General features: G+C 38.8%; 4 protein-coding genes across 4 annotated transcripts; 2 read left to right on the plus strand and 2 right to left on the minus strand.

Moving 5' to 3' along the window:
• Nucleotides 1-268: 268 nt before the first annotated feature.
• LOC149401625 (uncharacterized) lies at nt 269-2466 on the minus strand. The gene is made up of 3 exons (XM_089610811.1): nt 1805-2466; nt 457-1721; nt 269-376 (listed from the first exon to the last, which is right to left on the minus strand). Exons 1-3 carry the CDS (start codon nt 2175-2177, stop codon nt 269-271), a joined length of 1746 nt encoding a protein of 581 aa, XP_089466937.1. The 5' UTR covers nt 2178-2466.
• Nucleotides 2467-3003: 537 nt separating this feature from the next.
• Nucleotides 3004-7167, plus strand: LOC149401626 (Mechanosensitive ion channel protein). The gene is made up of 7 exons (XM_089613744.1): nt 3004-3097; nt 3441-4258; nt 4990-5267; nt 5772-5872; nt 6055-6162; nt 6524-6745; nt 6824-7167. The coding sequence occupies exons 2-7, from the start codon at nt 3507-3509 to the stop codon at nt 6935-6937; spliced, it is 1575 nt and encodes a 524-aa protein (XP_089469870.1). The 5' UTR covers nt 3004-3097; nt 3441-3506; the 3' UTR covers nt 6938-7167.
• Nucleotides 7168-9727: 2560 nt separating this feature from the next.
• On the plus strand, nt 9728-12603 carry LOC149401627 (putative polygalacturonase). The gene is made up of 6 exons (XM_089611851.1): nt 9728-9861; nt 10068-10406; nt 10928-11048; nt 11273-11447; nt 11528-11598; nt 11692-12603. The coding sequence occupies exons 1-6, from the start codon at nt 9826-9828 to the stop codon at nt 12402-12404; spliced, it is 1455 nt and encodes a 484-aa protein (XP_089467977.1). The 5' UTR covers nt 9728-9825; the 3' UTR covers nt 12405-12603.
• A 306-nt stretch (nt 12604-12909) lies between these two features.
• LOC149401628 (mitogen-activated protein kinase homolog MMK2) lies at nt 12910-16050 on the minus strand. The gene is made up of 6 exons (XM_089611852.1): nt 15624-16050; nt 15004-15133; nt 14762-14899; nt 14305-14637; nt 14056-14239; nt 12910-13531 (listed from the first exon to the last, which is right to left on the minus strand). The coding sequence occupies exons 1-6, from the start codon at nt 15782-15784 to the stop codon at nt 13356-13358; spliced, it is 1122 nt and encodes a 373-aa protein (XP_089467978.1). The 5' UTR covers nt 15785-16050; the 3' UTR covers nt 12910-13355.
• Nucleotides 16051-16281: the final 231 nt, after the last annotated feature.

Consider the following 16281-nt stretch of genomic DNA (forward strand, 5'->3'; position numbering starts at 1 on the left):
GTTTTGTTCATTGAATTGTAATGAAAGTGTGGAACTGTTTTTAGCAGCTTGTTATGGCAATGTAGACACCAAATATTAACAAGTAGTTATGGCTATATTTACATTGACAAAAAGGCTAAATTTTAACAGGTAGTTATGGCTAAATTTTAACATAATGATCATCATGGCCACTTTCAAAAAGAACATAATGAGGCCTCTAACATAACCTCTTTACAATTTAATCATAATGACCTCTAACAAAAAGAACATAATGAGGCCTCTAACATAATCAAGATGTCGCTTGATTCTTCATTCTTTCCCGTCTTTCTCTTTGTTTCAGTGTCTCAGTAGTCGGATTCTCCTTGCATGGTCTCCCTCGCTTCTTTGTTACCTTAGTCTGATTCAAAACAACAAAGATCAAAACATATTTGACCAAAACAACATAGATCAAAACAGCAACGATCAAAAATAATTTACCTCGACAGTAGCCGGATTAGGACATGTCTTCTTAGAGTGCCCTGTTTGTTTACAGTTACTGCATCGATTAACTTGACCAACCCTGCTTTGTTTTGTACCCTTACCTTCAAATCCAGGTGCCTCATCAATGCTTTTGTTCCTTTTCTTCTTTGGCCGTCCAGGTAATGTAATGTCAGGAGGTGGGAGAATCGGATGTAGCCATGATTCCGGCCATTTATCGGGGCTAGCCATTGGTGAAATGATACCGCTATATGTTGCCATGTAAGCCTCTTTCTTGTACCAGTCCGAAATGAAATCGAAGACACTAAGACCAGAGGCCCAAATGCAAGATAAGGCGTGTGGACAAGGTATACCGGTTAGCTCGTAACTTCTACAAGTACACACTTTCTCTCGCAAATCTACAACAAACGATTCAGCTCCAACGAATGTAACTTGGAACTTACCATTACCAGCTTGTGTAGCTTGACAATACCTTGATATATGCTTGTGCTTCTCAAGAATCGCCATGATTCGTTTTCCAACAGGATGAGTCCATTTATCTGCTTCACATCTCTTGGCTACAAATCGACACATCAACCAGAAACGAATTCTTTCCAACAATGTCACAATAGGTTTGTCTCTTGCTGGAAGGATAGCAGAATTGAAGCTTTCGCATAAGTTGTTGAGAAGCATGTCACACTTGACATCCACCCTAAAATGAGATTTGCTCCACTGTTTAGGGTCTCTTCCAAGCAACCAGGTGTGAGCTTCCTCGTCCTCTGCTTGCAGCTCCTTCATACATTTAGAAAACTCAGTATGTGTTGTCACTCGTGCACACTTCCAGAGCATTTGTTTCAGCAGTAACCCCGAGTGGTCCTTCTTGAAATTGGCGTGAAGATGTCTGACACAAAATCTTTGTTCTGCACCGGGGAATATATCTGCCACCGCCTTCTCCAAGCCATTTTGCCTATCACTCATCACTGTGAATGCAGTCGAGTTTTCAATACGAAGATCTTCACGTAACAGCTCCATAAACCAAGTCCACGTTTCAATGTTTTCCTTCTCGACGATGGAAAAAGCAATAGGGAATTGAGAATTGTTTGGATCAATCCCTATCGCCGCCAAAAGCATGCCTTTGCAATAGCCCTTCAAGAAACAACCGTTGAAGCCAATCAACGGTCTACAACCTTTGTTGAAGCCTTCCTTGCAGGCTTTCAAGCATATATACATTCTTTCAAAAACTCGTTTGTCATCTACCAAATCAGTTTTGAGGATGGTTGTGGTTCCTATATGAATTTAACACCAAATCAATACATCAATAATCCTTCAATTTAACCAAATCAGTAAATTAAGTTCATAACCAATTTACCTGGGTTTGTTGTGGTCAACTGTCTACAATAATAATCAAGGATTGCATATTGATCTTTGACAGACCCCTCTAGTATCAACCTCGCTTCTTTTTTAGCTCTATAAAACACCGACTTCGAGACATTGCTGAACTTCGTCGTAGTCGTCATGTTCCTGAAGCTTTCATAATCCATGTTAGGATTTAGCCGAAATTGCTCAAGAAAATTCTTCGCTAGCCATGGGGCTGTGACAAGCCTATTGTCGAATACGATACCACAATCATGCTTGTCGATTAAGGTATTAACTCTCACTGTTTTATTGTCCGAGTACCTTAGCATAGATAGTCCACATACACCCTTCTCCTTTGCGTTTGGCTCGGACTCTAGTCTTATCATTAGCCACAAACTGAAACTCCCTATCAACTTTAATAAACTCTTCCTTCAAAGCAAACCTAAAATGCTCCATAGATGGAAATATCATACCGAGTTGAAACTTGAAATCCGCTGGGTTTGCTCGAGGATTATACTCTCGCTTGCTTTTCTTTGTCGAGTTACCGTCCTCGTCATCGCTACACAAGTTGTCGAGGTCGCTACATGATATTATGTCTTCTGAATCTTCGTCGCCAACGTCATTGCACATCTCGTTCACAACAGACCACCAAGCCTGAGGTTGAGTCGTGGTCTGAACGTCTTCTGCTTGTTGGATTTCAGTTTCGACATACTCTTCTTCTTCAAAGACGAACTCCTCTTCTACACCATCTGGATGGCCTTCGTCGTTGTCCATCTTCGATGATGATGCTCTGCGATTCCAGTCTTCCAAATATACGAGTTTTTGTTCTTCTTCGATTCGATTATTTGGAGATTCTCAGACTTTTTTTTTCGTTTGTTTTTTTAATCCGATTTTCAAGCTTTTATTTGTTTAGTTTTATTTATGTATTTTAATTTCACATCAGATAAAAAATTACCAAAAAAATATAATAGAATCAGAAAATTAACATTTTACTAGCATGTTTAATCCAGGCCGTTCATTTGAAATTTAACAGCTAAACCTCGCCAAACCTCTAACGGTGCAACTGAAAATGCACATTAGGTATTTTAGCCGCGAAAAAAAAAATTAGGGAGTTAAGTGTATGATCATGAAAACATTAGGGATTTATGCCGGCAATTCCTCTTAATTAAATGAAACTTAGGCCCATTATTACCCCTCGCTTAGCTACACATCCCTCCTTATTACAGGTCACAGGTGTGGTGTGTCACGTTCTCCCTCTCTCTCTGACTCTCAAATGAAGCGAAGCATCTTCTCCGACTCTTAACAGGTATTCTCACACTCTGTTTGGTCGTTAACAAAAACCCTAAGCAAAGAGTCGGACTAATTATTTTGCGATTATATATTTAATTATCTTTGTCTCGGAACTAGAGTTACCTGATTTGAGCACAAATGTCAGAGAAAAGTTGAAGCGTAAATGTTCGTTTCGTTTTCGTCAGCATGAGATTCTAGGGTTTATATCTCATTGGTTACGAACTTCCATAGAGATTGATCCGTGTGATCATAAAATTTGACGGTGAATTTCAGTCTATTGTGTACAATTTACAAATGCTTGCAAATCGTTATTAGTAACCATTTCGTAATGTTAATTGTTCATTTTTTTTATTTTCCAGAGCTGAAGATTGGGATTTCATTGTCAAGCGTTGATAGATAGATACTGTCTCTCCTATGTTTTTGTGATGACTGGGTTAAGGCATAACCTGTTGAAATCGGTTCGTGGCTGTGCTAATCTTTCCTCAAATCTGCGGAAACTCCAATTGTGTAACTATCATGTCTGTGAAAGGAGTGAAAGAGGCAAATTATATGGAGTGAAAGGAGCTAAACCTGTAGGCAATGTTGGAAGTAATACCCAAATTATCAATGTCGGGTGTTATGCAAGAAGACCGAATCGTTCGTTTTCACCCACACTATCACACTCTCTGTTCGGGAGATCCGTTCCTCATCTGTCTCAGAGGTCCTATTCGTTGTTTTCGTCACAGTCTTCCAGCGGTAACGACGCCAAAAGCCCAGAGCAAGGAATCCAAGCCTCTTCAGCACCAAGTTCTGGCGAAGTAAATTTTCCCAGCAGTGATGAGTTGGTCAGCAAGGCCAAGGATCTGTGGCACAGCACAGCCGACGCGGCGGCTTACACGAGCCAGAAGGCTAAGGAGGCTTCTGCAGAGCTCTCTCCTCACGTCGAACAGTTGCTGGAATCGCACCCGTATCTTAAAGACGTGGTTGTTCCTGTCAGTTTAACGTTTATCGGTACACTCTTGGCTTGGTTCGTGATGCCTAGGCTTCTCAGGAGGTTTCACAAGTATGGCTCCCAAGGTCAGGCCGCTTTACTATCCGGAAAGCTTGCCATAGAAGCTGCTCCGTACGAGAAGAGCTTTTGGGGCGCTCTCGAAGATCCCCTCCGATATCTCGCTACCTTCATGGCATTCACACAAATGTAAGCCAACATATTATTATTACAAAAAATTGGCTACGTAAGCCACCTAAACTATAGGAATTGTAAATTAGTCAACCTTTGGTAAATAATTTGTAAATAGCCAACTTGCATACGTGGCAGCCTATTAACTACCTAAAATATATGTTTGGTTGTGTTAAATAAGGCTTTTATTAATCTGTTAATAAGTTTACTTGGCTATTTACAAGAAATTAACCAAAGGTGGGCTATATCTCAATCCACTATATCCGTGTGGCTATATAACTTAATAACCCTTATTATTATTATTAGGGCCTCTAGCTAAATAGCCAATTGAAACTAATTTATTTACAAAATAACTATGGTTTGTCTAATCTTAGTGAAATATTTGAAAAATGTGCAAGTACCAGGTTTTATTAAATTTTTTTACCATGTCAATAAATTTATATACCGAGTTACATACCCTGTACACCAGTGTCTATAAATTTATAGACAATGTCAAAAATTGTATTGACACCGTCAAAATGGTTTTTTTTTTTTTTTTTTGGTAAGGGCGATTCTTAGGACCTTGTATGTCCCCGGTTCGATTTCCCCTGGACACAATAATTGGGGCTATTGGGGTAGTCTTCTGGTCAATAATGTCAGGGCCTCGTGGATTTTAATTGGGTCTAACCCATACACCACGGTTAAAAAAAAATGATGTACTTATCACTTGTTTTGAATTTGGCTTGGTTACGATGAATTGACGTTTGCAGAGGAATGATGGTGGCACCGACGACGATAGCGTCGCAGTACCTGACACCAGCGTGGAGGGGCGCTGTTATACTGTCGTTTGTATGGTTTCTTCAGCGGTGGAAAACAAACTTGTTTGCTCGCGCATTGGTTGCTCCGACTGTGGCAGGTGTTGAACGCGAGAAGTTGCTAACTCTTGACAAAATTTCGTCAGTTGGCCTTTTTGTGATTGGGGTGATGGCTTTTGCGGAAGCCTGCGGGGTGGCTGTTCAGTCCATTCTCACCGTTGGAGGCATAGGAGGTCAGTTTCCGCTGCCAAATAACTATGCTCCTTATTCTTACTTCATTTTCTATTATTGTTCTTGGATTTTAATTTTAATTTTTATTACTTTTTGTCATGTAAACAAGATTTTTTTTACCATCAATCTCGCTGGTCATCATTGAGTGTATGTACTTAGTTACTCTGCTAGTTACATGATTATGGCACTGACCAACTCCTAGGTGAAAGGGTACACGGTAATGAGTTTCTTAGTGAATTTGCTATCCTAAATTCATACAGGGTTCATTTTTCTTTTGTTAAGTAGCTTTCGTCATAAGGATAGCTTCTAAATGAATTTGACGAATAGGAATTAGCCTTCACTGAAATCGGAATTAGCCTTCACCGTACAAGTTGCGGTGTGATTTTTTTTTACCTGTTGTCAAGTGACTGATTTATCTGTTTAGATGTTGGAAGTGTATAACTTTTGCTGCAAGTACTTAAATTGACAAATTGCAAGTAACACGACCTCTTTCTTTGGACGTTCAGGAGTTGCTACTGCCTTTGCTGCAAAAGACATCCTAGGAAATGTGCTGAGCGGGCTGTCCATGCAGCTCTCCAGGCCCTTTTCAATTGGAGATACAATAAAGGTGTGTGTGTGTGTGTGTGTGCGCGCGCGCGCGTGTGATACATATAAATCGTATTGAGTGCACAGTGATGGTTTGAAATATCCCACAAGCATTTTAGCCCTCTTAAGTATGGCAAAGCTATTAATTTTGGAGATCCCCGTAAAATTGTACTGCACACAATGTTGATGGAATTACTATTTTAGGCAGGATCTATAGAAGGTCAGGTGGTGGAAATGGGACTTACTACCACATCACTACTGAATGCGGAGAAATTTCCTGTCATAGTCCCAAATTCATTGTTCTCCAGTCAGGTGCGAGTCTCTTTGTATGCTTTCTTTCTGCTTCTCATCAATTTAGTCTACACATAGGCTAGATTGATCAATACTGGGAAATGGAAACCTGGTACTGTGTCCTCATCGATCTTCTTAAATATTATATAACTTCAAATGCTTAACCGAGTTTAAAGCAAGGTCAAATGGTTGGAAAAAAATCCAGTTGTATCACTAATTCTAACAACTGTTTTCTTTGGTGATGGAGACTAAAGATTCATAAAAATCCCAGCTGTTTGGAAGTGATTTGAGGTCCTCTGGCCTTTTTTCAGCTCCTAAGCAAGTTGCTCAAGATTTCTGTAACGTGATAGACTTATTTACACGTTGTCCTGCGTATTTGTAGGTAATTGTGAACAAGTCACGAGCCGAGTGGCGTGCCATCATCAACAAAATTCCTGTGCAGATGAATGATTTAGACAAGATTCCCCAAATAGCAAACGAGATAAACGAGATGCTAAAATTGCATGCCAAGGTGTTCTTGGGAAAAGAAGCCCCGTACTGTTTCTTGTCACGAATAGAGAGTTCGTTCGCAGAGCTGACTATTGGCTGCAACCTCAAGCGAATGGTAACTAACTTATTTACTTCAAATAATTCATGCTGTTATTGTGTGGTTCATTTGTTGAAGGAGTTCTTGGTTTCACAGAGGAAAGAAGAGTTCTACTTGACGGAACAAGATATTCTTCTACAGTCAGTCCAAATAATCAAGAAACACGGTGCCAAACTGGGAAGCACGTACCAAGAGTCATTCGCTCAGTAATGCTGATGAAGATTATGTGTAAATCGGGTACGCTGTTCTTTCGTGTAGCATGTATTTTGTTTTCTTCCCCTACAAAGAACATGTCCAATGTTGATTCGGACGCAGATTCTCAACACACGTTTTTTTTTTGTTTTTTGAGATAATTTTGTTACCAGATGAATCGTGTAAATATAAACACGTTTTAGGCTGATTTTCATGCCTTCTTTTTAACATTTTTACAGATACGTTGATCATTCTGTTCTCTCTCTACATAGTATAGTAGTGTATAGGTTCTTAAGATCCTAACATGTTATCATGTGAAATATGCTAAAGTAAAAATATTATATTAAATGCCTTTTGCTACACATCATCAATGTTCAACAAGGTCATAAGAATGTTTAGCACAATAAATAAAATAAATAACATAAAGACAAGATAGTGTGTATGGTAGGTATAGTAATATTTGTATGTATCCAATTCCAAAGCATGTCATGTGACAAAAGTTACAGGCATGCTTCAGTTGGGTGGTTGATATCACATCATAAGGTAAAGATCTAAGTGGAAACACTATTAGGAAAAGAAAAAAAAGACGATTAAACTGATTATTTATTTATTTTTTAGTTCAATGCCAAATCTACTAAATATGATCCACTATCACATTATATAAAATCAGTAATATCCACTGAACTGTTTGGTATCAAACAAAATCTGCAGAAAGCCGAAAGCTGCTTAATGGATTGGTGAGTTATTTTCAATGAATTAACCGACAAGCAAGCCTAAATCGAAATAAATGAATTAAAAAGATTTGCTCCCGGGTTGAAACGATAGAGTTCAGAAGACTGAGGCTCATGTGAATTTGTAGAAAGCTCCAAAATGAGCGAATGAAAGTGTGTTTGGACGTTTTAAGCCGAGACAAAAAAAAAATCTCGTGAACGGATAATGCGTCTGAAACTCACTCATTGTTTTAGTTTGGAATGAAATATGTTTGTCAGTTTCGCAAACTCGTGATTAAAAAAAGATACTTAAGGAATATATTTAGACATTATATTCTGATTAGTCATTCTAAAAAAAGAATATGATTTTGATGTATTAGAAATAAATGAATTTTTCAATTATTTTTAATCATTTTTGTTTAGAAATATTGATTTCGTTTTAGACACCAAACAAATTTTTAAGTAAGTTTCCTAAATGAGAATTAATTTCATAGACCAAATCTTGGTCGTTATGAATTATGATCTAGCATTGTCGAGAGTAGTCAATGATAGGACATTATAGTACACAATTCGTACGAATCTTCTACGCTATACATGACAACAAGTATCTCCAAGGAAATTTCCATGACATGTTTTACTTGAAGAAGAAAATGAGTTTTTTTTTTTTTTTTTCTTTTTCAAAGAAGTTTTCAAATTTTTAAACAGTATAACACTTGTTGGACATGAACATTTCGATTTTCCATGGTATAAGCTCAATTGGGCAAAGATGTGTATGTGAGTACTAACTCCTGAGCGATCGAAGCTTGATTATTTTTGTAGTGGAATAAATACAAACAAACTTTGGACATACATTTCTTGCTTCTACGCTCTTTCACTGTTACTATCGTGTAACAAAGTGATCCACGTATGTAGGAATAGGATCATTGGATTGGACCTTCATATACATAAATAGAGTGCCCATGAAAAAGACATACGTCACATAACTAATCATGCGTTCATTGGTATGCGGGTCCCACCAACTCATCACCCGTGAAGGAGTGGGTCGGCGAAACAAAACACTACAAAGTTTGGAGAGAGAGCGAGAAGAGAGAGAGAGAGGTTCACGAGATTGGAAGAACTTATAATGCGAAGTTCAAGAAAGAATGTGAGAGGTTTACTTTGCTTACCAAAAGAAGAATCTACAGAAAAACAAAACTCCTCCATAAGATTCCAAGAGTCACATGTTTATTCATGTCATGGGTGGTGCTAATATCAACTCATTGTGGTGTTTTTTGGAAAAATTTGAATTAGTGGCCACCCTTTTCAACAATCTTGCTTAAAACAAGAATAATAGGTGGTATTATTATAAACCATTTTTTTTTTCACGGAAAGGCTACTCACTAAGGGATTCATGTGGTGGTTGTCGAATTCCTTGAAGAGTAATCGCCTTTAATGGTGCCAGCATTAAAAGTTGCCAAATTTTTACCTGCCATTAAAAATTATCATGATTATAGATATATTATAATATTAGGATTCGCTTAGTATACTATGAATTTAGGAGAATTTTGATCCGCATGGAGAAAAAAATCAAAAAAGATTGAACTTTGCTCTATTACGTATATACATTGATTGAAGTGTGAATAATTTTGGAATTTGTTGGTTCAACCCGGTGGTAGGCAAACTCTTTTAACAATTTGTAATCAAACTAGTACTTCATTAAACAAGCCAGTAAATATGTAGCATTACTTACTTCTACCTCAAGCTAAGTAAAATTCATATCTATTAATTATAATAAAGGCTCTCTTCATTGTTACTGAAAAGAATCTATTAAGCCTAGAGACATCATCTATAATGCTTATATCTTATAGCCAACACATTTTTCATTATCGTTTTTTCTTTTTCTTTTTAAGCTTCAAAAAAACCTAACTTTTTACTTTTGTAATAAGGGCCTGTAGCTTAGCCTTTGTGGCTAATGCACATGGACACCTTTATATAAATATATATATATATATATATATATATATATATATATATATATAATACACCTTTTCCATACACCTTTTTCCTAGTACCAACAAAAAAAGAGCTTAATTCCAAGAAAACCGAATAGTAAATGCCTAGCGAGCTGATCACATCACAAGTTATTCTCACTATATAAATCCACTCAATTTCTCTCCACAACATCCATAACAAAGCTTTCACTCAAAAGCTTCAACAATGGCTTCATCATTTAGAAACCCTTGGAGAGTTCAAGTAATTATAAAGCCTCAAAATCAGTTTCCTTGTTACATTATAGTTTCCCTCCAAAAGAAATTTCACACAATTAAAGTATTAAAAAAAATTGTTTCTTATATGTGTGTATATATATAGCAATAACATGATCTTACTCGTTTCTATTGGAAATATGCGGACTTTTTATTAACACTGCTTTCATTGTGGGATTTATGGATTTTTTTCAGGTGATAAAAGTATTTGTGGTAGTTCTTGTGGGCTTGGTGAGCGTTGGAGAGAGCAGAAAGGGAAGGAAGAGAGCAAAGGTTGTTTCGGAGTCGTTGGAGTACAGCGCTATAAGCTGTAGGGCCCACAGCGCTTCGCTGTCCGATTTCGGAGGCGTGGGAGACGGGAAAACGTCGAACACGAAGGCGTTTCGAGACGCGATCGATCATCTGAGCCAATTCCAATCGGACGGTGGAGCTCAGCTCGTTGTCCCTCCCGGAAAATGGCTCACCGGTAGCTTTAGCCTCACCAGCCACTTCACTCTCTACCTCCACAAAGACGCTGTTCTTCTTGCTTCTCAGGTCTCTCTCTCTCTCTCTCTCTCTCTCTCTCTCTCTCTCTCTCTCTCTCTGTTTCACACTAAATATACTGTCTCAGCAACGCGTATCCTTTTCGTTTTTTTCGGGGGCTTAGATTTGTCATCTAATGGGTGACATTAGAGAGCAAGTTTTGTGACGTGAGATGTTTGATGATCACTCTATGCTACATTCACTTTTCATTTATGTGTTATTCGTTATGCTTTTAAAAATATAAGATTTATATGATTACATTAATGAAAATTAAGAATGCACTCTATATATATATTAGGCAGCATGGAACAAGTTAACATCTATAATAAATGTGTTTTTTTTAATTATTTGCTATCTCATTAACCAAATTACTAGCTCAACTGAAAGAAAAGTGAAATTGAATCCAAGTTTTGATTTTTCTCACATTACATTACATGGCCTTAATTAAGTTAACATAGCATAATGCTAATTCATCATAAAATATGTCGTGGTAATATGTAGATTTGTTATAATTGTAATGATTTTATTATTAGGACATAAATGAGTGGCCAGTGCTCAAAGCTTTGCCTTCCTACGGCCGAGGAAGAGACGCCGCTGGCGGACGGTTTTCCAGCCTTATATTTGGAACAAACCTTACAGATGTTGTTGTCACAGGTGTTTATTTTGTCTCTATATATTATTTATATATATATATATATATATATATATATACTCATTTATTTTTTTATAATTCAATAACTCTCTTTAACACCTCTTTCACCAAACCAAGCACGAAAAAAATAAATGATAGTTCACACGTACAAGAAAATTGTGAGATGGGTTTGATTAATTAAGATGGAAAATAATAATAATATGTAAGACAATATTTGGATGGTTAGGGGAGAATGGAACAATTGACGGTCAAGGATCTTTCTGGTGGCAACAATTCCACAAGGGCAAGCTAAAGTACACACGACCGTACCTGATCGAGCTCATGTTCACTGACAGCATTCAGATCTCAAATCTAACGCTCCTCAACTCTCCATCTTGGAATGTTCATCCAGTTTACAGCAGGTAATTTTCAAGGGAATTGCTGATATATACATATATATATATATTGTTGCTTGCTGATTAGTTTTTTGTTAACGTTGCAGCAATATTCTAATTCAAGGCATCACAATTATTGCCCCGGTGACTTCTCCGAACACTGACGGAATAAATCCAGGTTTTGATCCTTGTGCTCCAATTTTAAACAATGTTTGAAATTTTTAGGAGAACAATGTTGAACACACATAAGTATAAGCGGTGGATGTGGCAGATTCTTGCACGAACACGAGAATCGAGGACTGCTACATAGTGTCGGGGGACGACTGCGTGGCGGTGAAGAGCGGGTGGGACGAGTACGGGATCGCGTTCGGGTGGCCCACGAAACATGTGGTGATCCGGCGCGTGACGTGCGTGTCCCCTTACAGCGCGGTGATCGCACTGGGCAGCGAGATGTCGGGCGGCATCGAGGACGTGAGGGCGGAGGACATCACGGCGGTGGGGACGGAGTCGGGGGTGCGCATCAAGACGGCGGTCGGCCGCGGCGGCTTCGTGCGAGACATCTTCGTGCGCCGCTTCTCCATGCACACCATGAAGTGGGCCTTCTGGATGACCGGCAACTACAAGGCCCACGCCGACTCCCACTACGACCCCAACGCCCTCCCCGAGGTCAAAAACGTCAATTTCCGCGACATCTCCGCCCACAACGTCTCCATGGCCGCCCGCCTCGAGGGCATCTCCGGGGACCCCTTCACCGGGATATGCTTCTCCAACGTCACCATCGACATGGCCGCCAAGGCCAAGAAGCAGAAGTGGGCCTGCGTCGACGTCCAGGGCGTCTCTGCCGGGGTCACGCCCCAGCCCTGCGATCTCTTGCCCGATCGCGCGCCCGACAACCCGTCCGGCTGCGATTTCCCCGCCCATGATCTTCCCATCGATGCCGTGGAGCTTAAGAAGTGTACCAACGCTGTCACTTATTCCGTCTAGATCTCTACGGGAAGGGATGTACGGATATATATACGTCTATTAATAGTTTCTAATGTGAAAGGTTTCTACAAAACTAATATCAAATTTGTCATAAATTCCTTCGATGGAAAACAATTCCATCGAAAGAATCGGTAAACAAATCGACAAGCATTAGTAGTTACTTATTTAATTTATGAAGGTGCTTGTTTTGTTTAGGAAATTACTTGTTCTATTTCAATTTTGTAAGTTTATACCTACATATAAATAGATCTCTTTTATTTTGTGAAGCCATCTTTCAACCAATTAATCTAGTTTCTCTCAAAAGAGGAAAACTAAGTTTCGTGAAAGAAAACACGCTACTTTGTTATTCTGCACGCACGCACAAAACGGCTCCCGTCCCGAGATCACAATCCCGGGCTATATCATAAATTCAACAAAGATAAAAATGAAAAATGGAATTGATCTTCATTATTATTTTTTTTTATCATTATTTTACTTCTTTTTTAGCATAAAGATAAGTTAGTAATTAGAGAGATTAACTGAGGTCTAAACCAAGTTAACAAAGGTTTTAGAGCATCAAAGAGAAAACTAAGAAAAAAATCGAAGAGATTCTCCTTCAAACATGGCAACTTAAAAGACAAAATTAAAACCAGTGGAGCTTATTACAAGGTAGGAAGATAGGTTGATTGAACTTATATCACTTATTATTTGCATATTACAAATCCTGAGACGTGGAAAAGGAAGGAACGCACACTAGACTCACTCACATCTCCTACTAGTAAAACAGAAGAACAAACGTGGTCACAAACAATCTAGTCAATCGGTGTCTCACAATATATCAGATAACGAATACGGCTTCTCACAACACCACAACAGTCTCGATTACCTGCTGTGGAGGAATTGCTGATTCCACTGCTTCCTGGAGTGGGACCCACCCAGCAGCGGAGGGAGGGGGTTTCTGAAGACTTGTGATCATACATCGGAGGGCTCGGGGTTGAACTTGGCGGATTCTCTCCAGATGAGCTCCTTGATATTCTGTTCGGTGAAAGAGGGTTGCTCGAAATCGAAACAGAAAGGCCGCGGGCACACCGGCTCCTCGTTGATGTCGTGAAGTGGGGCCAAGTACGGGTGGCATAGAGCCTCCTCAACTGCAACAAAACTCACTTATCCATGAATCCTCTTTTCATTTATCCATATCTTAATCAAACACCTGATATGCCCATCTTAGGAATGTTAATATTATGCCTCCACGAATTACAGTGCTTGTGTTTGTTATCCTTCTGGTTTCAAAAAATAAAAAAGAAACCTTCTAAAATGGTCCCTATAAGTTACATCTCTTATCAGTTCTTTCATGCTCTAATTTCGTACTCGGGTTTGACACACTTTCGACAAGAATGTTTTTAGTTTTTTCTGGGAAATACGTAATTTGATCAGTTACAGCTATTTTTTTTCTTTTAGCAGAAATGACTAAACTAATACGATTTATACATTACAAGGACCAGTAGAGCGTTATTTTAGATCAAGGGGGGTAAAAATAACACAACCACTGTCATTCAAGGGGGCAAATTAATAGATTGTTCTATTATATAATATAGTTTTAGTGACCTGCGATTGCCTCGGATAGCAAGGGCGATCTAGGACAGCATAAGGATGAGTCTAATCAGATTCGTACCTGTAATGCGTCTAGTTGGGTCGAAGACGAGCATCTTCTCTAGCAAATCAATAGCGCCGGCAGACATATTGGGAAACCTCATTGCAAAGTGTTGTTTCGGGTACTGTTGAAGCTGCCGAATGTATCGCCGAGCATTGTCGCTCCTCAGAAACCCCAGGCTCGCATCATCCGGTGACCCAATCAGCTGCTCAAAAAAAAAAAAAAATCAGCGCCCATGATTTGTAATAAGGGTTTTATAGACAATAATACCTCGGTTATAAGTCTCAGCTGATGAACATAATCCTTCCCAGGAAACAAAGGTTGTCTGGTCATGATTTCGCCGAGAATACAACCGACCGACCAGATATCAATCGCCGCGGTGTACTCCGAGCAGTTAAGAAGCAACTCCGGTGCTCTGTACCAGCGCGTGACGACATATTCGGTCATGAAGTCGGTCTCAGAAGTCGTCCTCGCGAGCCCGAAATCTCCAATCTTCAGGTCGCAATTTGCGTTCAGTAGCAGATTGCTAGGTTTCAGATCGCGATGCAAAACGTTTGCTGAGTGTACGTACTTTAGTCCCCGTAACAACTGATACAGAAAATACTGCAAAAAAGGGAAGAAAAAAAAACTGTCAGATGCCTTTTCAAGGATGGGATTTCAATCGATTAGAATATATATATATATATATATAGAGAGAGAGAGAGAGAGAGAGAGAGAGAAATCGAACCCGGCAATGATCATCAGTCAAAGACTGGTTGGAACGTATAATTTGATGGAGATCTGTGTCCATGAGTTCATACACAATATACACATCATTGAAGCTCTCCTTCTGTGGTGGTCTGATAATGTCTTTGAGGGCAATGACCTGTAATCATTCGGCTCAGTGTCATTCTTTATCAAAGTTCACAACTAAACTAGAAACATGAAGCCCAAGGAATTCAGAATCCAAGAGAGCATGAGCGTGATTACATTTTCATGATCCATGTGTCGAAGGAGTTTGATTTCACGGAGTGTCCTTTTGGCATCGATTCTGTTGTCAAAAGCATTACCGATCTTCTTTATCGCAACTTCCTCACCAGTCTTCGAATTAACAGCAGCGCTGAGAGAAGTAAACACGATAAGATTATACTATACTCAAGATCAATGTAAATGCTTAAATATGAGCTAGGCTCTGTAATTCTAACTTTCTCTTAAAACAAAGCCCCAAAAAAACTACTATAATTACAAATATCCCAACCAGGACATGCATACCATAAAAAAATTCAAAACTGAGTTCTTATAACCTAACCAGCGAGCAAATTAGGTATTTAAAAGTATACCACTCAGCAAGATTCTCAAATTCTTCACAGTACTCACAGTCACACTTGAAAATGCCTCTTCAACCAAATTAACGCCATGAATATTTTTATTCCCAAGCAAACTAACAAAAATACAAAATCGTATACCGAAACCAATCTACACACGAAATTCACATCCTAAAAGGAGACAGTTCATACAAAATTTTGAGATTCTCAATAGCATTTGATTCACATCCAACTAAGCTAACATTCTTTTACGAAGTCCGAGAGAGAGAGAGAGAGATTGGTTACCAAACAATTCCATAAGCTCCTCTACCAACAGGACGAATCGGGGGGACGTACTTGTTGGAGACTTCAAAGATATTTCCATAGATATTGTACTGAAGATATCGACCGCCATGAGTGGGTGTTCCTCGGATGTTGGTCTCCGCCGAAGCAGGTTTTGAATCCATTGTCGGAACCCGAATTCGCAGGTTCCCGTGACGATCGTACTGAATTTGATATGAAGTCGAAGTGATTGGAATGTTTTCAGAAGAAAGATACGAGCTTGTGAGGATTTTGGATTCTCGAGTGTGTAATGATAATCTGGTGGTGGCTGTTATGGTGGGTGTCGAGTCGAGGCTTTTTGACCTTTATTTTATTTTTTTCCTCGTTTATATAAACTCTCAAAAATAGAGAAATGGGTCGTGAACCGTGATGAGTTAATGGAAGATTAGTCTTAAGAAAATTAGCTTACTTTTTTGTCAGTCTTTCATTGCGTTAGTTGTGTGACCCGTGATCAAAATAAGATATTTATTTTGACTTTTTCTACCCCTTTTGCTTAATTTACTTTTAATTTTTATTGGCTTTAATATTTCAAGCCAAATTCGTTTCTTGTCTTGTAATCGCTTTTGACATGTTATCAGAAATAAGATGTTATAAAGAAATCATATCGAAACTTATATATAAC

This window comes from Urtica dioica, chromosome 4 (assembly GCF_054948205.1).
Source record: "Urtica dioica subsp. dioica isolate 48M chromosome 4, U.dioica_male_clone48M_v1_H2, whole genome shotgun sequence".
Classification (NCBI taxonomy): domain Eukaryota; kingdom Viridiplantae; phylum Streptophyta; class Magnoliopsida; order Rosales; family Urticaceae; genus Urtica; species Urtica dioica.